The 23509-nt window shown below is 45.4% G+C and overlaps 1 protein-coding gene across 6 annotated transcripts in view; it reads right to left on the minus strand.

Moving 5' to 3' along the window:
* LOC124045491 (zinc finger protein 335-like) overlaps nucleotides 1-23509 on the minus strand; it is a 30301-nt gene that overhangs the window by 1632 nt on the left and 5160 nt on the right. For 3 of the 6 annotated variants that reach the window (XM_046364816.1, XM_046364818.1, XM_046364813.1), the window contains exons 6-29: nucleotides 22690-22791; nucleotides 22443-22576; nucleotides 20906-22238; nucleotides 19569-19712; nucleotides 19162-19323; nucleotides 18692-18947; nucleotides 18285-18459; nucleotides 17953-18065; nucleotides 16948-16966; nucleotides 16504-16644; nucleotides 16301-16377; nucleotides 15607-15767; nucleotides 12501-12721; nucleotides 12237-12336; nucleotides 11959-12047; nucleotides 11732-11818; nucleotides 10457-10635; nucleotides 10100-10226; nucleotides 9268-9477; nucleotides 8889-9031; nucleotides 8571-8716; nucleotides 8206-8378; nucleotides 5955-6098; nucleotides 5705-5810 (exon numbers count right to left, since the gene is read on the minus strand). In XM_046364816.1, coding sequence (XP_046220772.1) covers nucleotides 5705-5810; nucleotides 5955-6098; nucleotides 8206-8378; nucleotides 8571-8716; nucleotides 8889-9031; nucleotides 9268-9477; nucleotides 10100-10226; nucleotides 10457-10635; nucleotides 11732-11818; nucleotides 11959-12047; nucleotides 12237-12336; nucleotides 12501-12721; nucleotides 15607-15767; nucleotides 16301-16377; nucleotides 16504-16644; nucleotides 16948-16966; nucleotides 17953-18065; nucleotides 18285-18459; nucleotides 18692-18947; nucleotides 19162-19323; nucleotides 19569-19712; nucleotides 20906-22238; nucleotides 22443-22576; nucleotides 22690-22791 — 4542 coding nt within the window. Of the gene's footprint in view, nucleotides 1-5704; nucleotides 5811-5954; nucleotides 6099-8205; nucleotides 8379-8570; nucleotides 8717-8888; nucleotides 9032-9267; nucleotides 9478-10099; nucleotides 10227-10456; nucleotides 10636-11731; nucleotides 11819-11958; nucleotides 12048-12236; nucleotides 12337-12500; nucleotides 12722-15606; nucleotides 15768-16300; nucleotides 16378-16503; nucleotides 16645-16947; nucleotides 16967-17952; nucleotides 18066-18284; nucleotides 18460-18691; nucleotides 18948-19161; nucleotides 19324-19568; nucleotides 19713-20905; nucleotides 22239-22442; nucleotides 22577-22689; nucleotides 22792-22892; nucleotides 23043-23509 lie in introns of those variants that run through there. The other 3 variants (XM_046364819.1, XM_046364815.1, XM_046364814.1) reach the window with 3 other exon arrangements.

The following is a 23509-nucleotide window of genomic DNA, read 5'->3' on the forward strand; positions in this document are numbered from 1 at the left end:
TTTTGGGATACACATTAAGGTAATTCTAGGTCTTGGTTAAACTATCCCCAATTCAATGGAATTGCAACCCTCTGCATGCACAGTGCATGCACGGTGTGTTTACGGACATATTCAATCAATCCCTATCGATGGAACAGTAGTGGAGAGGGTAGTACGTTTTAAGTTCCTCTGCGTACACATCACAGACAAACTGAATTGGTCCACTCACACAGACAGCATCATGAAGAAGGTGCAGCAGCGCCTCTTCAACCTCAGGAGGCTGAAGAAATTCGGCTTGTCACCAAAAGCACTCAAACTTCTACAGATGCACAATCGCGGGCTGTATCATCGCCTGGTACGGCAACTGCTCTGCCCACAACCGTAAGGCTCTCCAGAGGGTAGTGAGGTCTGCACAACGCATCACCGGGGGCAAACTACCTGCCCTCCAGGACACCTACACCACCCGATGTTACAGGAAGGCCATAAAGATCATCAAGGACATCAACCACCCGAGCCACTCCCTGTTCACCCCGCTATCATCCAGAAGGCGAGGTCAGTACAGGTGCATCAAAGCTGGGACCGAGAGACTGAAAAACAGCTTCTATCTCAAGGCCATCAGACTGTTAAACAGCCACCACTAACATTGAGTGGCTGCTGCCAACACACTAACACTGACTCAACTCCAGCCACTTTAATAATGGGAATTGATGGGAAATGTAAATATATCACTAGCCACTTTAAACAATGCTACCTTATATAATGTTACATACCCTACATTATTCATCTCATATGCATACGTATATACTGTACTCTATATCATCGACTGCATCCTTATGTAATACATGTATTACTAGCCACTTTAACTATGCCACTTTGTTTACATACTCATCTCATATGTATATACTGTACTCGATACCATCTACTGTATCTTGCCTATGCTGCTCTGTACCATCACTCATTCATATATCTTTATGTACATATTCTTTATCCCCTTACACTGTGTATAAGACAGTAGTTTTGGAATTGTTAGTTAGATTACTTGTTGGTTATTACTGCATTGTTGGAACTAGAAGCACAAGCATTTCGCTACACTCACATTAACATCTGCTAACCATGTGTATGTGACAAATAAAATTTTATTTTATTTTCTTCCATCACATTTACAGCTGATTCTCAAGATCTTGTACACTAATGAGATGCTATTGAACCCACACTACTACACTGTCTGAGCAAAGGACTACATGCTTTCTGGGAAGTTTTGATTACAATACAGTGTGGCGTGAATATATTTTATGTGACATACATGATTATTTTGTTGGTAAATAGTAACCTATAGCAAAATGTGTTTAAATAATTTCTAACGTAACAATTTCTGCTAGTTAGTTTATGCTACAATGTGGGTTTGATCTTGTTTGAGCCTGCTAATGGAATAGTGTTAATTCACCTGTTTCCATACGTTTAATTTTAAAACAATTATCTTACAAAGAAGTTGTTTAATCTAACTGCTTAACTATTTATCTTGTACATGGAATTGTATTTGTTGTTTTTTTTACTCATTTTTCTCAAATCTTTACAAGAAAATGCCACCGGTAATATCTGATGTGTGGAGACTTTTCACTGCAGCTAATGTAGAAGGAAAAGCTGTGTACTTTTGAAAATACTGTGCCAAATCATATGTGAACAATGCAACAAAGATGCAGAATCATCTGGCCAAGTGCATAAAGTTCCCTCAGCGCTTACAACAAGCAACCTCTGACCAAAGTACCTCTACTTCTATTTGAGGTGAAAAGATGAATCAAGAAGACACCTTATCGATACCAACCGCTCATGGCCCTTCTGGAATCAGAAGTTTTTTTTGACTCAATGGAGGAATGAACGTAGTCAGAGAAATGCTGATGAATGTCTTGTTCGAGCTGTGTATGCAACTGGTTCATCTCTCATGACATAGCCAATAAGAGATGCTTTATCTATTCATTTGCTGGATGCAGAATTCAACAGAGATCAATTGAAGGTCTAGCAAATTATAGAGAAAGCAGACTGCATTGCAATCATCTCTGATGGATGGTCGAATGTTCCTGGGCCAGGAATAATTAACTACATTTCCGCCCCTCAACCAGTATTCTACAAGAGGACAGACACAAGGGACAACAAGGACACCGGTCTCTACATTGCAGACGAGCTGAAGGCAGTCATCATTGACCTTAGACCACAGAAGGTATTTGCACTAGTGACAGACAATGCTGTGAACATGAAGGGTGCTTGGTCTAAAGCGGTCTAGAGTCCTCCTACCCTCACACTACACCCATTGTCTGTGCTGCTAATGCATGGAATCTGCTTCTCAAAGACATCATGGCACTGATAACAATGGAAACACTCCACAAGAGAGATAAGGAAATGGTTAGGTATGTGAAGGGTTATAAAGTTATAGCAGCAATCTACCTCACCAAGGAAAGTGAGAAGAATAAGAGCACCACATTGAAGCTGCCCAGCAACACCCATTGGGGTGGTGTTGTCATCATGTTTGACAGCCTCCTGGAGGGGAAGGAGTCTCTCCAAGAAATGGCCATATCACAGTCTGCCAATATGGACAGCCTCATCAAGAGGATCCTCCTGGATGATGTATGTTGGGAGAGAGTGGTAACCATCCTGAAACTCCTGAAACCTATAGCAGTAGCCATTGCACGGATTGAGGGAGACAATGCCATCCTGTCTGATGTTCAGACTCTGCTTGCAGATGTAAGATAAGAAATCCGTACTGCCCTGCCCACTTCACTGTTGCTCCATGCTGAGGAAACTGCAGTTCTGAAATGCATCAAAAGTGTGAAGACTTCTGCCTGAAGCCCATACACGCCGCAGTGTACATGTTGGACCCCCAGTATGCTGGCAAGAGCATCCTGTCTGGTGCAGAGATCAACAAGGCCTATGGTGTCATCACTACCATGTCTCGCCACATTGGCCTGGATCAGGGCAAGGTTCTTGGCAGTCTGGCAAAGTACACTTCCAAGCAAGTGCCTTGGGATGGAGATGCAATATGGCAGTCGTGTCAACATATCTCATCAGCCACCTGGTGGAAGGGACTTTGTGGATCTGAGGCTCTTTCCTTTGTTGCCAAATCCCACCAACATCAGCCGCCTCAGAGTGCAATTGGTCCTTGTTTGGGAACACAAACACAACAGGCTATGCAATAGGAGAGTTGAAAAATTGGGGCTTTTTGAGCCTGACAACGAGCCATCCTCAACAAGGTTGGAAAGTGAAAGTGAAGATGGGACCTCAAGAGTCTGATATTCAAGAGGTGGACATTGAGGAGGTCCAGGGAGAAGACATGGAAGCCTGAGAGGGAGACAACCAAAGCTTTAGTTTCTAGACTATCATTTTACAGATGTATGTTGAAAATGTTTTTGGGAGATGCGATGGTTCATTGGGATCATTCAATATTCCCTGTCTTTTGTTGTTTAGTGAAATCATCCCATGTGAAGAGTCAAATCATTTAATTCAAGTTACATTCATAACAAATTATTGATATTTTTTTTCTATTGGAAGGATTTAACCAATTATGTCTACTTATGAAAAGGTTTATGTTTCTGTCTCCATATGATATGGTAAATATATCCAATGCAAAAAGCGTCTACATTTAAATGGTTTTAATATGCATATATTTCCGTTAATTTTCCCAGGCTTGAATAAGCCAAGTAGCCAATAGGCAGAGGGTAGCATCCTTTATCTGATTCTCTGTAATTATGGTATGGGAATAACAATGCATTTTATTTTGTAAAGTGGTTTCTTATGTCAAACAACAACACTTTCAGTCACTTCCTTGTCTGGAGGACAAGTGGATCGACAGGTTAATGTCAAGTCCTGCATGTTTATTTAAAAAGTCTCAAGGAATGTAGGCCTACATTGAACAGCACACATTGGCTGCTACTGTAGGCTGAATGATAGAACAGCTATTTCCATGTTAAAATGTTATGGGATGCATTTTCTCCATTGTTTTTGATGGTAGGCCACTCTAGTAGGCCTACATTATGATCAAATAGCCACATTAGCCTACTTTACTAATGTAAAGTGGGTACAGCCTCAGTGTTCAAAATAAACACATTCTGGAAGTCGCACAGAATTTTCACACCATTCAAGTTAGCGCTCAGCAGACTTGAAATTTGCTCAGTGACTAAAAACAATTGAGGGAACATTGCTTATAAGGTGTTGAAAGCGTTCCACAGGGATGCTGGCCCATGTTGACTCCAATGATTCCCACAGTTGTGTCAAGTTAGCTGGATGTCCTTTGTGTGGTGGACCATTCTTAATACACATGGGAAACTGTTGAGCGTGAAAAACTCAGCAGCATTGCAGTTCTTGACGCACTTAAACCGGTGCGCCTGTCACCTACTACCATACCCTGTTCAAAGCCACTTAAATCATTTGTCTTGCCCAATCACCCTCTGAATAGCACACATACACAATCCATGTCTCAATTGTTTCAAGGCTTAAAAAAAATCCTTATTTAACCCGTCTCCTCCCCTTCTACACTGATCGAAGTGGATTTAACAAGTGACATCAATAAGGGATTATAGCTTTCATCTGGATTCACCTGGTCAGTCTATGTCATGGAAAGAGAAGGTGTTCATAATGTTTTGTATACTCTGTGTACAACAAAAACACAAGTCTCAGTACAATTGAGAAATGATAGCTAAATCTGGTTTAATGTAACAGCTAATTTCCATCTGCAGTCCCCTGATAAGGTGAGCCAGGTGTCCTACCACTGTCATATCACATACTGCCTCTGATCAGGTGTCCTACCACTGTCATATATCACATACTGCCTCTGATCAGGTGTCCTACCACTGTCATATAGAACATACTGCCTCTGATCAGGTGTCCTACCACTGTCATAGATCACATACTGCCTCTGATCAGGTGTCCTACCACTGTCATATATCACATACTGCCTCTGATCAGGTGTCCTACCACTGTCATATAGAACATACTGCCTCTGATCAGGTGTTCTACCACTGTCATAGATCACATACTGCCTCTGATCAGGTGTCCTACCACTGTCATATATCACATACTGCCTCTGATCAGGTGTCCTACCACTGTCATATATCACATTCTGCCTCTGATCAGGTGTCCTACCACTGTCATATAGAACATACTGCCTCTGATCAGGTGTCCTACCACTGTCATATATCACATACGGCCTCTGATCAGGTGTCCTACCACTGTCATATATCACATACTGCCTCTGATCAGGTGTCCTACCACTGTCATATAGAACATACTGCCTCTGATCAGGTGTCCTACCACTGTCATATAGAACATACTGCCTCTGATCAGGTGTCCTACCACTGTCATATAGAACATACTGCCTCTGATCAGGTGTCCTACCACTGTCATATAGAACATACTGCCTCTGATCAGGTGTCCTACCACTGTCATATAGAACATACTGCCTCTGATCAGGTGTCCTACCACTGTCATATATCACACAGTGTAAGTGGAATGGTTGAAGACAGAGTAGAGCTTTGGGAAACACTGCTGTAATGTATGAAGCAGAAACTGGGTTAACATACCAGTCACAGCAGTGTTCAGCAACCTCCAATCTTCCAAGTGTTCAGGACTGACTATCTGCTGCCGCTGTTAATACCTACACCCTCCTGAACCTCCCAGGGAATACTTTATGCTACTGTCCTCCAGGCCCTCGACTGAAGCAGACGGTGTGTTATCATACCGGTGACAGCAGAGTGTTCAGCAACCTCCAAGTCTTCAGGTCTGACTATCTGTTGTTCTGAACTGACGGGAAGATACTGGATCTGGCTGTCATGACTCAGGGAAATCTGAAAAGAGAGCAGAGGAAGTTAAACACTTAACCTTCCATCTTACTAAAAACAGCAGTATTCTGGTTTGACTGTTTTGGGGGTTGAATATTTCTAGGAGTGATCGTTTTGTGATGGGAGTGTTCTTGGGATCCTCTCGCTCACCTGTTGCTCCTGTAGGAAGGCCCCATCATTCTCATATTGGATGATCTGTCCATCTGACATCTGGATGTGGTTCCCGTCTGCTAGCACCACGTACTCCTGGGGTAGGAAGTGTTGGACTCCATCCTGAGAGATGACATACTGGACCTGGGAGGGTGAAGGAGGAGAATTAGACCCCGGGAGGGTGAAGGAGGAGAATTAGACCCCGGGAGGGTGAAGGAGGAGAATTAGACCCCGGGAGGGTGAAGGAGGAGAATTAGACCCCGGGAGGGTGAAGGAGGAGAATTAGACCCCGGGAGGGTGAAGGAGGAGAATTAGACCCTGGGAGGGTGAAGGAGGGGAATTAGACCCCGGGAGGGTGAAGGAGGAGAATTAGACCCCGGGAGGGTGAAGGAGGAGAATTAGACCCCAGGAGGGTGAAGGAGGAGAATTAGACCCCAGGAGGGTGAAGGAGGAGAATTAGAACCCGGGAGGGTGAAGGAGAAGAATTAGACCCCGGGAGGGTGAAGGAGAAGAATTAGACCCCGGGAGGGTGAAGGAGGAGAATTACCACAATATCTTCACTGTCTGTCCAGCTTCTTTATAGTCAAAGTAAAACTTATTTGAATTATTATTCTATATTCTTTTAATCTACTTGAAAGTAATTTTATCTATAAGTATCTTTATTGTGGAAGGACCACTAGAGGGCAGGCTGGGCTCATGGATAGTAGCCCAACAAAGCATGGGAGATAAGGTAACCAGAGTCAATTAAGCACAGCTGACGGTACTAATGAGATACTCTCCTTCCCCTATAAAAGAGCGAATGGAACCAGCAGAGAGGGGGGGAAACTATCTCTGGAAGATGGCCACGAGAGAGAGAAGCTGTGCTGAAAGAACCACGAAGACAGTGACAAACCCGTGATTTATGTTTGTTGTAGTTTAAAGATTATCCTATTGTGTTCTTGTTTCATCTGGAGAAGAAGATGTGTTTTTTTCCTTGGAAGATTTTTCATTGATTATGTTAATGTTTTTGTTGACAAAATACCCTCAATAGAGAACCATGTTCAATCAGAAAAACCTACTCCTGACTCGTTTATTCCACCTTCCCGCTTTAGAGTGACGCCTAATTACTTGGTACGCTCACATTATGTTACTAATTGGAAATGTGAGGGGGATTGACGGGGGGTAGAGGACGGGGATGAGATCTTCATTGTTTACCTACATGGATCCATATTAAAAGTCTAAGTATCTGTACATCTCTGGCTCCCCGTGTACCTCAGTCGCCTGGTTGTCTCCTGTCATGTACCTCAGTCGCCTGGTTGTCTCCTGTCATGTACTGCAACGTCACCTGGTTGTCTCCTGTCATGTACCGAAACGTCACCTGGTTATCTCCTGTCATGTGCCGCAACGTCGCCTGGTTGTCTCCTGTCATGTACCGCAACGTCACCTGGTTGTCTCCTGTCATGTACTGCAACGTCGCCTGGTTGTCTCCTGTCATGTACCTCAGTCGCCTGGTTGTCTCCTGTCATGTACCTCAGTCGCCTGGTTGTCTCCTGTCATGTACCGCAACGTCGCCTGGTTGTCTCCTGTCATGTACCGCAACGTCGCCTGGTTGTCTCCTGTCATGTACCTCAGTCGCCTGGTTGTCTCCTGTCATGTACCTCAGTCGCCTGGTTGTCTCCTGTCATGTACCTCAGTCGCCTGGTTATCTCCTGTCATGTACCGCAACGTCGCCTGGCTGTCTCCTGTCATGTACCTCAGTCGCCTGGTTGTCCTGTCATGTACCGCAACGTCACCTGGTTATCTCCTGTCATGTACCGCAACGTCGCCTGGTTGTCTCCTGTCATGTGCCGCAACGTCGCCTGGTTGTCTCCTGTCATGTAATGCAACGTCGCCTGGTTATCTCCTGTCATGTACCGCAACGTCGCCTGGCTGTCTCCTGTCATGTACCTCAGTTTCCTGGTTGTCCTGTCATGTACCGCAACGTCGCCTGGTTGTCTCCTGTCGTGTACCGCAACGTCGCCTGGTTGTCTCCTGTCGTGTACCGCAACGTCGCCTGGTTGTCTCCTGTCGTGTAACGCAACGTCGCCTGGTTGTCTCCTGTCGTGTACCGCAACGTCGCCTGGTTGTCTCCTGTCATGTACCGCAACGTCACCTGGTTGTCTCTTGTCATGTACCGCAACATCGCCTGGTTGTCCTGTCATGTACCGCAACGTCGCCTGGTTGTCTCCTGTCATGTACCGCAACGTCGCCTGGTTGTCTCCTGTAACATCACCTGGTTGTCTCCTGTTATGTACTGTAACGTCTGTCCGTCCGCTGTGGTGATCTGCTGGATGTACGTGGCCTCCTCCTTGTCTTCCAGGCCCTGTTCCTGGGACACTTTAATGTGGTCCTGACCCAGGGCCTTCTGTAGCTGCTCCGGACTGATGGTCTGTCCTGCCTGCAGGGCTGTAACAAAGAGAGAAACAACAGCATCTCAGACAATGGCCAATAACAACACAAGTGGTTAACATTTCAAACAAACTGTAGCTGAAACAAAAATGTCCTCCAAATGGTATGGATGGAAATAGAGGACATCAGTGATTTATTCACCCAGTGAAATGACCTACAAGTTGGTGTAAACGTGTGTGTGTTCCTTACACTGTAGCATGGCGAGAGCCTCCTCGTCATTGCTGACTATAAAGGCCTGTTGCTGGGAGCCTCCTCCAGAATGGATCTTCTTTGTCGGAGGGTCCTGGCTGTGGAGTCGCTCCAAATGGAATTTGAGGTGGCCGTTACGATTAAACCTGATAGGTGGGACAGACCAGAATGGTTACCTAAGGTGCTTTCAAAACATATTCTGTACAACAAAGAACAAACACAAAACATTCTTAGCTGGCGTCACCATCCCAACACTTCATAACAAAGTTTATTCTCACAACCTCAAGATGCTCAAGATGTCAAGATTTGTTGAATTACCTCTGTCCACAGATCTGGCAGGTGAAGGGCTTCTCGTTGGTATGCGTCATCATGTGTCTCCTCAGGTCCTTCCTGTTTTTGGAGGCAAAGCTGCAGCTGGGGCACTTGTGAGGCCGCAGGTAGGTATGCATGCCCATGTGGGTCTGGGAAAGGAATGGTACAGTGATAACCAAATGATAGCATGCTTTGGATAGAGACAAACTGTAATTCGCTATTAGGGGTCAATGCTGCCTTTCAATACCAAAACGATGTAGAAGACCAGAGATCTGAGGGGAGGGTCCTCTACGCTTCCAAAGCCCTCCTCTAGAGAGGGCACAAGGAATCAAGGAAATATGGTTTTGAGATTTACATCCTGGCTGAGAAATGATAAAAGACCCACCTTGACGTCTGGCCAGGAGGAGGCAGTGAAGTCACAGTCAGGACACTTGAAGGTGGAGGGGTCGATATGGGCCCTCTTGTGGTTCTCCATGTCACTGCGGCCTTGGAACGACTCTGAGCAGATACGACAGGAGAACCTCTTTGGGTTGAGCTGGTTCTGGTCCAGGGGGGATGCCACCATGGAGGGGGAATCGGGGACCTCACTGCTTAGCTGAAGAGAGGGAGAGAGAGGGATGGAGGAAGAGACAGCAGATTACCTTCTCAGACATCTACAGTTCAACAGAACAGGGATGAGTTTCCCGAGAGTTTCAGAGCATTAACATCATCTTAGATACAGGAATTGTATTCCTGTGGAAACTGTTCTCTAACACCCCCTGCTACAGTATGTGGTATTCCTGTAGAAACTGTTCTCTAACACCCCCTGCTACAGTATGTGGTATTCCTGTAGAAACTGTTCTTTAACACCCCCTGCTACAGTATGTGGTATTCCTGTAGAAACTGTTCTCCACCACCCCCTGCTACAGTATGTGGTATTCCTGTAGAAACTGTTCTCCACCACCCCCTGCTACAGTATGTGGTATTCCTGTAGAAACTGTTCTCCACCACCCCCTGCTACAGTATGTGGTATTCCTGTAGAAACTGTTCTGTAACACCCCCTGCTACAGTATGTGGTATTCCTGTAGAAACTGTTCTCCAACACCCCCTGCTACAGTATGTGGTATTCCTGTAGAAACTGTTCTGTAACACCCCCTGCTACTGTATTTGGTATTCCTGTAGAAACTGTTCTGTAACACCCCCTGCTACTGCATTTGGTATTCCTGTGACTGGCTTACCTCTACCTGCTGTAGAACTCCATCCCCCACACCAGAGGTCAGGTAGTACTGGGTGTCTCTGTTCTCTTTGAGTGTTCTTGTTCCCTCCTGCTCTTCCTCCATGGGCTGGGGACTGCCCACGTCACTACTGAAAACACAACACATTGGAACACTGAAGTGGAAGTCAACTAAGTTGATTTATCTCCAAAAAAATGTTTGGTACTTTTTGTAATGGGAGAAGAAGCTTATTTCAGCGCTTCAAAAATCATGTTAAAATATCATCAACAAATGCAAATTGTATAGCAGATCAGACAGAATGTCGCTCATTAGCTAATGGCCAGTGCAGTGTTGGCCAGGTGAGGCCAGGTTCTACAGTACCTGTATCCAGGGCCAGTGCTTTGTTCCATCTGTTCCACCACACTGAAGCCCTCTGCCCCCTCATAGGCCTGGATGGCTATCTGAGTAATCTCTCCATTCTCATTGGTCCCAGCCTCATAGACCTCGTGGACCTCTTGCACCAGGGTCTCCCCATTCTCAGACATGTGGAACGTCACAACCTAAAGGACCACAGCAGAAATTAAAAAGATTTTACTTTTTACTCACAATTTTTATTTTATTATTATTATTATTACAAATGGTGGGGGGGGGGTACTTTTACATGTTTATTTATCCAGGGATGTCATTGAAAATAAGCGGGGAGATGGAGGGAAAAGGAAATGCAGGACAGTGGTGTGATTGGGATTAGTGCTCACACTGGGGGGGTTGGTACTGTATGTGCTTTAGGTGCGTCATTATCATCGCTGTGCGGTACGGGGGGGGGGGGGGGGGGGGGGGGGCGACTCAGAAACACATCCTTTTAGAAAAAGGAAAAGCTCTCGATATAGTGTTTTTTCAGAGACCCCATACTGCACAACAAGGATGGGGAAATTAAATAGCTGGGTGGGGTAAGTTGATACAACAACAACAACAAGTGTTGTGGGGCGGCAGGGTAGCCTAGTGGTTAGAGCATTGGACTAGCAACCGAAAGGTTGCAAGTTCAAATCCCCGAGCTGACAAGGTACAAAATTTGTCGTTCTGCCCCTGAACAGGCAGTTAACCCACTGTTCCTAGGCTGTCATTGAAAATAAGAATTGGTTCTTAACTGACTTGCCTAGTAAAATAAAGAAAAAAAAATGCAAAGTGAAATTTGGTTAAAAAAAAGAAAACACATTTCTCCTTTAATACAATTCTTCGGCAAAATTATTTGCAAGGAGATTCCTGCAAAAATACTATTTGAAGATGGGGTCATCTTTTTTGCTTTTTCCCCTTCTACTCAGACACTTGATTCAAATAATCAACTCTTCACCAAGCCTTTGATTCCAATCAGGTGTGTGAGTGCTAAGGCAATGACTAAAAACTTGCATCCCTTTGGTTACCCAGGACCAGGATTAAGAAATTCTGATCTACCGGGTAATGACGCTTCCTAAAGCACATATATACAGTACTAATCTCCTAAGTGTGCGTACGAAATTGTGTCTGGACCCTTCTATAACATGCAATTTACATACAGATTGGGATCTGGTTGTAAATAAGCCAAACATTATCCTTTAAAAAGAAACATTACACTACACCAGCCTCAAATAAATAAATAAAATAAATAAAAATAAAATAAACCTTTTGTGCTCCCCCAGTCGCCGAGGTAACCGCTGTCCAGGAGCCCGCTTTTAGAACCTCGGAGTCCGATGATTTCAACATCTGTACCTGAGGAGTACACACAGACAGACTGCTCATCCAATACACAACCTAGTCTGTCCCAATCACGCAGAGCTGTGTAGCAGTCCTGTAGGAATCATTACATAGGTCAGTAAAACCTATGAGCCAATGTGTGAACCAGCCAGTACCTGTAGTGAGTTTTCCACCAACTGTCTGGCGTTGCTCATATTCAACAGCAGATCCAGAGCATTCTGGGCTGACAGGTCCGAATTCCCGGCTGTGAAGATGGAAAGAGATGAAGACATTATTGTGTCATGCTTCTCAATGCATTATAAAACGTTACCATTGAGCTTGTTAGAGATCTTAGGCCATACGAAAGAGTCTGTTAATCTGTCCTTGGTGGGGCAGTTGGTCACTGAAGAAGGAAGAAAGAATATTGGAGAAGTGAAGACGAAAAATAACTGACCCTGTTCGTAAGTGATGGTGGTGTTTCCCATTGCATCTTGGGAGACTGAGGCGTTCTGCATTGTCTGCATGGCTTGTAGTGTGTCAGAATCCACTGCTACCTAACACGTGGGGGGAAAAACAGTCAAACACTCCCATATTATTCATTCCAAGTTACTAGCTTCTACTCTTCTTCCCTTAGAAGACCCACACAAACTCCTGTTCATCTCTGTATTTAGAGGCATATAGATATTTCAAGTACAATATATCTCTTCCCCAGGCGTACTATAGTGTTCTGTAGGCCCGCTGTGTCGTCGTGTTGCTGTTTGAGTTCCTCTATCTGTTGCTGGGTGAAGAAGGGTCTCCTCCTCCGCCTGACGGGCTCCTCAGGGTGCGTAGCGCTCCACTCCTCAAACGCCTCCGGGTGGCGACACTGGACGTGCAGACCCAGGTTCTTACGGTGCTTCGTCATGAAGTGGCACATCTCACAGGAGAACGGCTTTTCTCCTAGAGGGTGAAAGGAAGGCAGTGATCCTAAATGCTTCTGCTCCTAGTTACTCAACACCTTGAAGAGCTGAATAGGGGCGGCAGATATCCTAGAGAGGTTAGAGAAGAGAGCCATTGACCGAAGGGTCACTGGTTCAAATCCCAGGTTGTGGGGGGACTGGTGGAGAGTGAACCTGGCCTTGTGCTACCAACCCCTCAAGGGTGTGTTTGTCTCCAGGGGTTGAGTGGTAAACACTTGCAATAGCTAGTGAACTAAACTGATTACATTTACATCATTTACATTTAAGTCATTTAGCAGACGCTCTTATCCAGAGCGACTTACAAATATTGGGATGATTGGGATGGAGAAGATCATAGTGACATTACAGTAACTCACGTATGTGTTTGAAGGCCAGGTGAGAGACCAGGAAGTGCAGTATTTACAGTACTCACATTTAAAAGGGTTTAACCCAAATGAGTCCCACTGCAACGCAATTTGGAATTCTAATCCCTTTTAAACAGTGTGGCTTGTACCATAGGATTTGTATATTTCTTCTGCATCTGTACCATTAATCTGTGTGATTAAACGGAGGATGAGCTAGAGAGGTGTTTGTGAGACCCAAGGGCGGAACCCGAAGGGGCCCGGCGCCGTGTCTTTTTTTTAAATTACAAAAATGGCTGAGAGTCAAACACGCACATGTAACATGTCATGACGCTCACAAGCTACCGAGCTGTTAAACGTTAAAGGGGTTCTTCTACACAGAAGATCTTAAGAAATCTCATGTACATAGTCTATAATAAACTCACATAGTTGTCACCGACTAGTTAAGATTTTATGTCCTACTGAGCAAAAATGTCTGTACTTACAGCATTCATATAAATAGGTTTTTCCCTTTAGCGTTTAAAAAAATAAATACATTGACATTTGAATGTAACTGTTTATTATGGCTGTCCATGACTAAAAATGACTTGGTCGATCAAAAGTTGTCTGTTCTTTCGATCCAACCGACTGGTAGAAATTTAAAACGTGTATTTTTCCATACATAGACATACCCTATGTGTTAAGAAAATAAACCATGTATGCATTGAGCTTGTCTGATGCTTTAAGCGCACTGTTCGATGAAATAAGACAAATGACTCAAGAGGGAGCCAGAGATCTAGATAATCAGAAGAAAAACAATTTAACCCGACCCGGTTGTCACCCTCCTGCTCCTACTGGCTTTGGCAGATTCCGCCGTTACCCTCTCCTGAAGTTGCAGGTAATAGGCTACATGAGGAGTCTGCAACCTTTCTCATGTGGAATAACCATTTATGGTTTTATATATATTTTACATATGCACATTTTCCTGGAACAGTTTCATGTCATTTATAATAACATTTTCGTATCTGAAAAGCATTGTTGGGTGGTCAATCAAAATGTATATCCAAATCTAAATGAAAATGATGAACCTAGAAAAGTAACTTTTATTGCATTGCCAACTATGTAAAAAAATAGCCTTATAAAGCCAAAAATATATATATAATGTTAAACAGTGCAGCCTGCAGGTAGAAAACATCCCGATGAAAATAAATATCCTATAAATCACATTGGCTGCGCATGGCCTGTCTGCAACAAACTTAAAACATTGTATCAACTCTTAACTTGGATCTGGCTCAAAGCTCTCACTAGCAAACTTTATTTATTTTATTTTTATTTCACCTTTATTTAACCAGGTAGGCTAGTTGAGAACAAGTTCTCATTTACAACTGCGACCTGGCCAAGATAAAGCATAGCAGTGTGAACAGACAACACAGAGTTACACATTGAGTAACTTACAACATTGTATAAAATATTCTGGGCCTTCAGCATGTCCTGTGCCAGTGAGCTCAGGACAGACACAGCTGTAGGCTATTTGAGCAAAAGATCAGAAGTAATCAAGTAGGTCTATTTTATGACGTTTCCACTGGATCAGATCATTTCCCAACTTTTCACGCTGAGTGGTTATCGACAGGGGGAGAGAGAGATGGAAAGATTTTTATAATACATTGAGGAACTATTGTCATTCTCAATGGGATGTAAAAACAGACTTTGGTGTTTAAAATGAAGAAAACGTTACTTTTGAGAAGCTCCACAGCTCATTCGTGGAGATACGTTAGACCAATCAGAAATACTATCAGGGCACATTTATATGCCAAGATTTGCACGCAGGCTAGGTTAGCCTATAGGCCTACTGCTATGCGTAATCAGGTGTGCGTCCTTCCTCAACAAGTGTAGCATAAGTTGTGGGCTCTGTGAAAAACGTGTCATCTCCGACAAGGAGAACGATAAAAGACTGGAATAATAATACCTTGAATGCATTAACAGACATGAACGCAATCAAACATTGTAGATTAGAATTTATAGGAATTAACATGTAAATATACTACTGGTGATATATGGAATGGAGAATTGATAGACACGAACAATTCAAAAGCAAACAATTCACACAATAAGTTATGAAACGTGCACAAATTGGTCGGGAGAGAGCCCGTTCTGGAGAGTGAAGTACATTGTGCATCCACAATCCTCTTCTTCTTGGACTGTGCCGTCTCCGAAGCCTCCACTATGGATTAGTTCACTGACATGGGCGCTAATAAAACAATCTTGTGTGCCGTAAAAAAATAATATTTAAATAATAATAATATATACGAAATGTTGGTCGACAAAACAACTTATCCATCAAACAATCGACTAATTGGGGTCAGCCCTACTGTTTATGTCAAATTGTTTTGTAGCTAGCTCTGGTTGTCCTGAACAGAACATGGTAAAACACGTCATTGTGAGGATAAATATAAGGGCTGGACATGCAGATCAATGGAAGTCATAAATGACTTGGGGTCTCGGGACTGACAGGGTTTTAAGAGTCGGGATTAGGTGTAGAACTCACCTGTGTGTTTGATGGCCAGGTGAGAGACCAGGAAGTCCTCTTTAGAGGTTGAGTATTTACAGTAGTCACACTTAAAGGGCCGGTCGTTGGCGTGGGACAGCTGGTGGTTGAGCAGGAGCTTCTTGTTGTCACAGTCATAGTCACAGAACTCACACTTGAACCTGGTAGACAAGACACAGACAGGCATTAGAAAAGTTAGAGGATATTAACACTGTGTAGCGTATGATAAGGAGAAAACCTTTTGAAACAGGGAGGTACAAACTGAACTTCACAGTGCAAACTGATTTTGCTACAGTGTGTAATGAATACCACCCTGGTTTCACAGGACTGACTATGTCTATGTTCTGCTGAGACGCTATGTTCTGCTGAGACGCTATGTTCTGCTGAGACGCTATGTTCTGCGGAGACGCTATGTTCTGCGGAGACGCTATGTTCTGCGGAGACGCTATGTTCTGCGGAGACGCTATGTTCTGCTGAGACGCTATGTTCTGCTGAGACGCTATGTTCTGCGGAGACGCTATGTTCTGCGGAGACGCTATGTTCTGCTGAGACGCTATGTTCTGCTGAGACGCTATGTTCTGCTGAGACGCTATGTTCTGCTGAGACGCTATGTTCTGCTGAGACGCTATGTTCTGCTGAGACGCTATGTTCTGCTGAGAGGCCCAATGAAAATTGCGCGACTTCCTGTACTGACCTGCTGTTGTCAACACTCTGGATGTGTGTGAGGAGATGCATCTTGAACGTATATCTCTTCTTGAAGGACTTCCCACACTGGGAAGTCAAAGCACAAACAGATATTTATAAAGATTTCAAAGAAAATCAGGAGATTAAAACTAGAACCCTGATTGATTTGAGTGGATTATTGGAATTGTTAATCAAGGTCAGATGATGTGTTACCTTGTCACACATGTGTGGTTTCTCAGCACTGTGTGTCTTCATGTGCTGAGTGAGTCTCTTCTGCATGGGGTAGACTCTATGGCACACTGGACACGGGAACGACAACACCTTAGATACCTGCTGAGAGTCAGACAGACCACACTGGACACGGGAACGACAACACCTTAGATACCTGCTGAGAGTCAGACAGACCTGTGCAAATACATCTGGCTTGTACAGACAGACCATACGACTTCTATGGGCTAAAAAAACAAACAAGATATCTTACTGGTTTTAAAACCTTCAATACATATTTCATAAACCTGCTGTGGCATAAAAACAAGATATGGCACTAGGTTTATAACATGTTTTTACATGGGATGACCTGGATAGAAAAAGTCTATCTAGGGTGGCCAACTATAGTAACTCAACATTTTATAGATTTAAAAAGGTGAAAATACTTACAGACTCAGACTTTGTTTTCCTGTGAAAGAATGAAAAATAAGTTACTGGATCGAATGATTTGATTGATGAATTAAAATCGATTAAGCTTCGATCGGTCTCCAGCTTAAAAAACCCCCAAACAATTAAGGTTAATGTGCCATTTTGGTCTGGTGATGTGAGTTGTATGACGCTCACATGTGAATGTCCCACACATGGTGTCAGGAGAGAACATACTGCTCCTGGTTACATACTGCTGAGTGTATGATAACGTCCTGTGTGTGTGTGTGTGTGTGTGTGTGTGTACATACTTGTCCTTGTTGTGTATTGCAGAGTGTCTGATGATATCCTGTGTGTGTGTGTGTGTGTGTGTGTGTGTGTGTGTGTGTGTGTGTGTGTGTGTGTGTGTGTGTGTGTGTGTGTGTGTGTGTGTGTGTGTGTGTGTGTGTGTGTGTGTGTGTGTGTGTGTACATACTTGTCCTTGTTGTGTATTGCAGAGTGTCTGATGATATCCTGTGTGTGTGTGTGTGTGTGTGTGTGTGTGTGTGTGTGTACATACTTGTCCTTGTTGTGTATTGCAGAGTGTCTGATGATATCCTGTGTGTGTGTGTGTGTGTGTGTGTGTGTGTGTGTGTGTGTGTGTGTGTGTGTGTACACACTTGTCCTTGTTGTGTATTGCAGAGTGTCTGATGATATCCTGTGTGTGTGTGTGTGTGTGTGTGTGTGTGTGTGTGTGTGTGTGTGTGTGTGTGTGTGTGTGTGTGTGTGTGTGTGTACATACTTGTCCTTGTTGTGTATTGCAGAGTGTCTGATGATATCCTGTGTGTGTGTGTGTGTGTGTGTGTGTGTGTGTGTGTGTGTGTGTGTGTGTGTGTGTGTGTGTGTGTGTGTGTGTGTGTGTGTGTGTGTGTGTGTGTGTGTGTGTGTGTGTGTATACTTGTCCTTGTTGTGTATTGCAGAGTGTCTGATGATATCCTGTGTGTGTGTGTGTGTGTGTGTGTGTGTGTGTGTGTGTGTGTGTGTACATACTTGTCCTTGTTGTGTATTGCAGAGTGTCTAATGACGTCCTTCTTATACACACTGCTGTAGTCACACTCCTCACACTTAAAGGGCTTGTTCCCCTGGTGGTTGAACATGTGTTCCTGTTTAACACAGCAGAGACAACAGGCTCTTACCATTCCACTGTGGTTATTACAGACAGTACAGGGAATAGACCAGGCCTGAGATAAAAGAGAAAAACTGAAGACTGATTCAATGATAAAAAAAGCAGTGTAATTAATTTGCAATAAAGATGATTCTGTAATGAAGGCTATATACATTTGACTGACTGATCGGACTGTATGCCCTCGGGCCCCACTCACCTTGAGCGAGGACCAGCGTTTGCAACGGTAGTTACACTGCAGGCACTTGAAGCACTCTGGGTCGTTTCCTTGGTGAGAGTCTACATGGAACCTCAAGTCATCCTGGGACAGGAAGCGAGAGCCACAAATCCAACAGTTGTGAGGCCTCAGGAGGGGCTTCAGAGACGTGTAATATCTGGCGATACACACCGGTAGGGGGAGTGAAGGTATTTAGTTAGAAGATCTCTGTATGCGGCTACATCATGTAATATCCTTTCCAACAGTACAGATCTGTGCCATACACAATCACCATAGTTGCTGGAAGGGACAATGTAAAATGTTAAAATCCAGGCTATCCCAGGACAATACGATACAGGTATTCAGAGATACAGTAGTTCGTTTCAGGTGTCAGTAACAATGAGTCTTACTTCATGTACTTCTTGCATTTCTTGCGGAGAAACCTCTTGGAGGGTCGCCCTCTTTTCCTGGGGAAAAACTCTGCCTCCTCCGGCCTCCCATTGGGTGACGGGTCTTTGTTCTCAGAGTCTGACTGGCTGATGCCGGCTTCCACTGCTTTTCCATTGGCCAAGGAATCTGGTCCGTTGCCCAGGTCTGAGGAACTGGCTTCCTCGGAGCCTTGAGGGTCCACACTCTCGATACGCTGCTTGAATGCACCCTCAGCTTCTGCACTCAGCCGAAACAAGGAAAATGCAGAGCAGGGATAAGAAACCTATTCAATAACAGCTTAGTGAATGAAAACAGCACACAATTGTCTTCTTGCGGTGATCTTTGGAAAAGGCCTTCAATTAAAAATTGAGAAGACGTGCAGAAACAGCTGAGTGTATTTGTTCAGTGAATGTGAGCATGGTGAGTGTATTATTCCTATAGTAGTACCCACCCTTGCTGTTGTAGCTGCCCTCTGTGTAGGTGAACTTCCTGGGGCGTCCCACCCTGCGTCGGGGACGGTCTGTGGAGGAGCAGGGAGGAGGGGCAGGTTGTCTAAGCAGGGCAGGCTGTCTGCCCCTACAATCCTCATCTGCTGGGTTATAGTCACTGTCCTCTGGAGAGAAAAGAGGGAGAGAGCGAGTGTGTGAATCCCAAATCGACCACTAGCCGCTACACCCAAGTAACCAACCGACTGACTGACCGACTGCCCAGCTGACCGGCCGATTGACCGGCTAACCGACCGGCTAATGGGCTAACTGACCGACCGGCTAACCGTCCAGCTGACTGACCGGCTATCGGCTTCATGTGACAAGTGCTTATATATAAATAAATAAAAACTTGACATGGATCTCAACGTACTTTCAGAGTCATGGAGGGCCCCAGCATCTACGATGTCTTCGTCCTCTGGCTCCTCAGGCTGTGGCTCTGGTTTCACCTCAGCCTGCTGACGGGCCAACGTATCACTACGCCTGGGCCGACCACGCTTCTTAGGAGGGGGGCCACCTGGAAGTCACAGCACACCACCAATCAGATCATTGTATTCCATACAGGACCATCAATAAGCTCAATCAAATCCAATTTTTACCTTTGGGGATTGATTTAGGCATATTCATTTTAGTTTCTAGTGGAGCACAGAACCTCCGTTTAGGAGTTAATAAAGCACTCTTGTTTTATTTTATCATATTCCATACAGGCCTCGTTGGCAGAGCGCACGTTCGGTAAATGATAAAAGGGTTGTATTAGTCCATTTTCCCCAGGGGGATAAATAAAAGTTGTAACCTATTTTATTCAGCTGAGGATAAATAGTTTTAATATAATTGTTTCAATTGAGGATGAATAAAGTTTGATTCCATTTGAATTCAGTTTCTGCCCTCAGATGTGTCTAGGTCTAAACCGAGGATCAATACTAGTGATTCATTTATAGATGGCTGCCTCCTGCACTGTATGTTTATGTGTCTTTCTTCCCTCAGTTCTATCTAGATGGAATGGGGCTACTGTACCTGTGGGTTTGAAGTGCCCTTCTCTCAGTTCTCTCTAGATGGGATGGGGCTACTGTACCTGTGGGTTTGAAGTGCCCTTCTCTCAGTTCTCTCTAGATGGGATGGGGCTACTGTACCTGTGGGTTTGAAGTGCCTGTCTCTCAGTTCTCTCTAGATGGCATGGGGCTACTGTACCTGTGGGTTTGAAGTGCCTGTCTCTCAGTTCTCTCTAGATGGCATGGGGCTACTGTACCTGTGGGTTTGAAGTGCCTGTCTCTCAGTTCTCTCTAGATGGGATGGGGCTACTGTACCTGTGGGTTTGAAGTGCCTGTCTCTCAGTTCTCTCTAGATGGCATGGGGCTACTGTACCTGTGGGTTTGAAGTGCCTGTCTCACAGTTCTCTCTAGATGGCATGGGGCTACTGTACCTGTGGGTTTGAAGTGCCTGTCTCTCAGTTCTCTCTAGATGGGATGGGGCTACTGTACCTGTGGGTTTGAAGTGCCTGTCTCTCAGTTCTCTCTAGATGGGATGGGGCTACTGTACCTGTGGGTTTGAAGTGCCTGTCTCTCAGTTCTCTCTAGATGGGATGGGGCTACTGTACCTGTGCGTTTGAAGTGCCTGTCTCTCAGTTCTCTCTAGATGGGATGGGGCTACTGTACCTGTGCGTTTGAAGTGCCTGTCTCTCAGTTCTCTCTAGATGGGATGGGGCTACTGTACCTGTGCGTTTGAAGTGCCTGTCTCTCATGTGGTTGATGAGGGTGTCTTTGGAGACGCTTTTGTAGGGACACATCTTGCATTTGAACTGCTGAACGATCACAACCTCCATCATCTCCTCCAGTTCAGCCATGGTGTGGGGGACGGTGACCCCTGGTCCTCTTCCAGCCCCGGCCCCCCCCTCCACGGCTGAAGTTCTAGACCCCCCCACCACGCCACCCTCCTCTCCCCTGAAAGGCCTCCCCAGACTGGGGGACCACTGAGGCTCAGGGGCCCCCTCAACCTCAGGCTCCAGGCGGAAGGAGTAGGTCCCACTGCTGCTGATGTAAGGGCCAGGCTGGCTCTCTGTGCACTCCATAGCATCTGCTGAGCCCGCTGTGTCTGCCTGGGGGTGGTGGTGGACTGATCCTACAGTATCTGCCTGGGGGTGGTGGTCTGTGCCTGATCCCACAGTGTCTGCCTGGGGGTGGTGGTGGACTGATCCCACAGTGTCTGCCTGGGGGTGGTGGTGGACTGATCCTACAGTATATGCCTGGGGGTGGTGGTGGACTGATCCCACAGTGTCCGCCTGGGGGTGGTGGTGGACTGATCCCACAGTGTCCGCCTGGGGGTGGTGGTGGACTGATCCCACAGTGTCCGCCTGGGGGTGGTGGTGGACTGATCCCACAGTGTCTGCCTGGGGGTGGTGGTGGACTGATCCCACAGTGTCTGCCTGGGGGTGGTGGTGGTCTGTGGAGGAGCCCTCGCCTCTCTCCCCTATCCCAGTGTACCACCCCGGGGAGGCCTCTGGGCCAGTGCTGCTGCTGGTGGTCTCCATGTAGTGGGAGTGCTGGGGCTGCTGCTGGTCAGAGTGCTGTGGCTGGTCTGGGTCCTGGTTCTGGTCTGGGCTCTTGTTTGGGTCCTCCCTTTGCCCTTCCCGATCCTGGTAGTTGGAACAACCGGGCTGCTCTGAATCTGCAGCAACAAACTCCACATACTGCTGTAGGGTTCGGTGACCCTGGGAGTGGTTAGACAGGGTTCGGTGACCCTGGGAGTGGTTAGCTCTGCTGCTGCTGTCGATGTAGCTCTGAGAGTGCTGCGGCCTCAAATCCTCTTCACACTCCAGGTACACCTCCGTCCCCGCACTGCAGTCCACAACATAGTGATTGTGGCGTCGTCGAATGCCGGGGGACGAGGGGTTGGAGTCGGCGCCTCCGCTACCCTCCACGTACCCCCGCAGGTCCTGGTCAGAGTTGTCGACTACACCGTACTCCGGGAAGCGGGACAGAGACCGGGACGAGATCCTAGTCTGGTCAGATTCCTCGTCATCTACATACGAGGAGGACGACTCTCCAGTCTGGTCAAATCAAATAGTCAAACTTTATTTAAAACTGCATTTAAAAACACACTTTACCGTAGAACAATGGAATAAAAGAAAGTGAAAAGCCATAAAGGAGATAAAACAAGAACGATTTCTAAAATAACAATTAAATCCTTGATTGAAAAGGTGTGTTTTCAAACGTGACTAAAAAAAAAAAACTAAATTGTGTCTGCCCCTTACCTGGTCAGGTCCGTCTGCATCTCCACCGCTACAGTCCATGTACTGAGATGCGTGGGAGTGCTGGGGCTGGTTCTCCTGGTCCTCATGGTCTGGGTAATGGCTGCCAGAGGGCTGGTCTGGCTGGTCAGGGTTATCTAGCATGTCATAAAACATTTGATGAAAAAAAGAGGGACAGCGTTCACTTGAAATCTCTATGTTTCAATGTTCTGTCATGGCAACCCATTGGCATACGTTGCATATTTCATACCCTGCATGTCTCCCTGGTCGAGGCAGGTGGAGGTAGGACCCTCTCCCAGAGCCTCTATGGTGATGCGGTGATGGCTGGACAGGGCCGAGGACGACGTGTGGGCTACCATAGGAGAGGGAGAAACCACACTGGTCAGACCTGGATAACTCTAGTTTTAACTCTGCTTTGTGGAAAGTAACTCTCTGTCTGGGTCTGGTACAAACCTGGATAACTCTAGTCTTAACTCTGCTTTGTGGAAAGTAACTCCCTGTCTGGGTCTGGTACAAACCTGGATAACTCTAGTTTTAACTCTGCTTTGTGGAAAGTAATTATCTTTCCAGGGGACAAATAGTAACTAAAACTATCTGAATACAGATGTCAGGAAGTGACTCCTTTTCTGAAACTATTGGATTGGCTGCCTTCAACTAATGGCAGGGCTGTATCTGGAACTGCATGTTGGATTGGCTGTCTTCAACCAATGGCAGGGATGTGCCTGGAACTGCATGTTGGATTGGCTGCCTTCACTAATTGCAGGGATGTATCTGGAACTGCATGTTGGATATAGAAATAGAATGAATAGAGCACCTACAATCTCCCATCTTGACAGTTATAGTTGATCTACGCAATAAATGTATATCTGAACATTGTGTAAATGTCCATTCTCTTGAATGTCCATTGCCCCAGGTGTACATTATCAAGTCAAACCAATTAACTAATGATATTTTTGTACAGAGAAGAATAAATAAGTTGTGATGCTCAACTATTCCAATCTGACAGTCATTTCTTTAGCGCTTCTGTCCAAAGCGCAACATACACACATTCTTCCCATTTGTGTTTTTTA

The sequence above is a fragment of the Oncorhynchus gorbuscha genome, linkage group LG10 (assembly GCF_021184085.1).
Source record: "Oncorhynchus gorbuscha isolate QuinsamMale2020 ecotype Even-year linkage group LG10, OgorEven_v1.0, whole genome shotgun sequence".
In the NCBI taxonomy this organism is placed as follows: domain Eukaryota; kingdom Metazoa; phylum Chordata; class Actinopteri; order Salmoniformes; family Salmonidae; genus Oncorhynchus; species Oncorhynchus gorbuscha.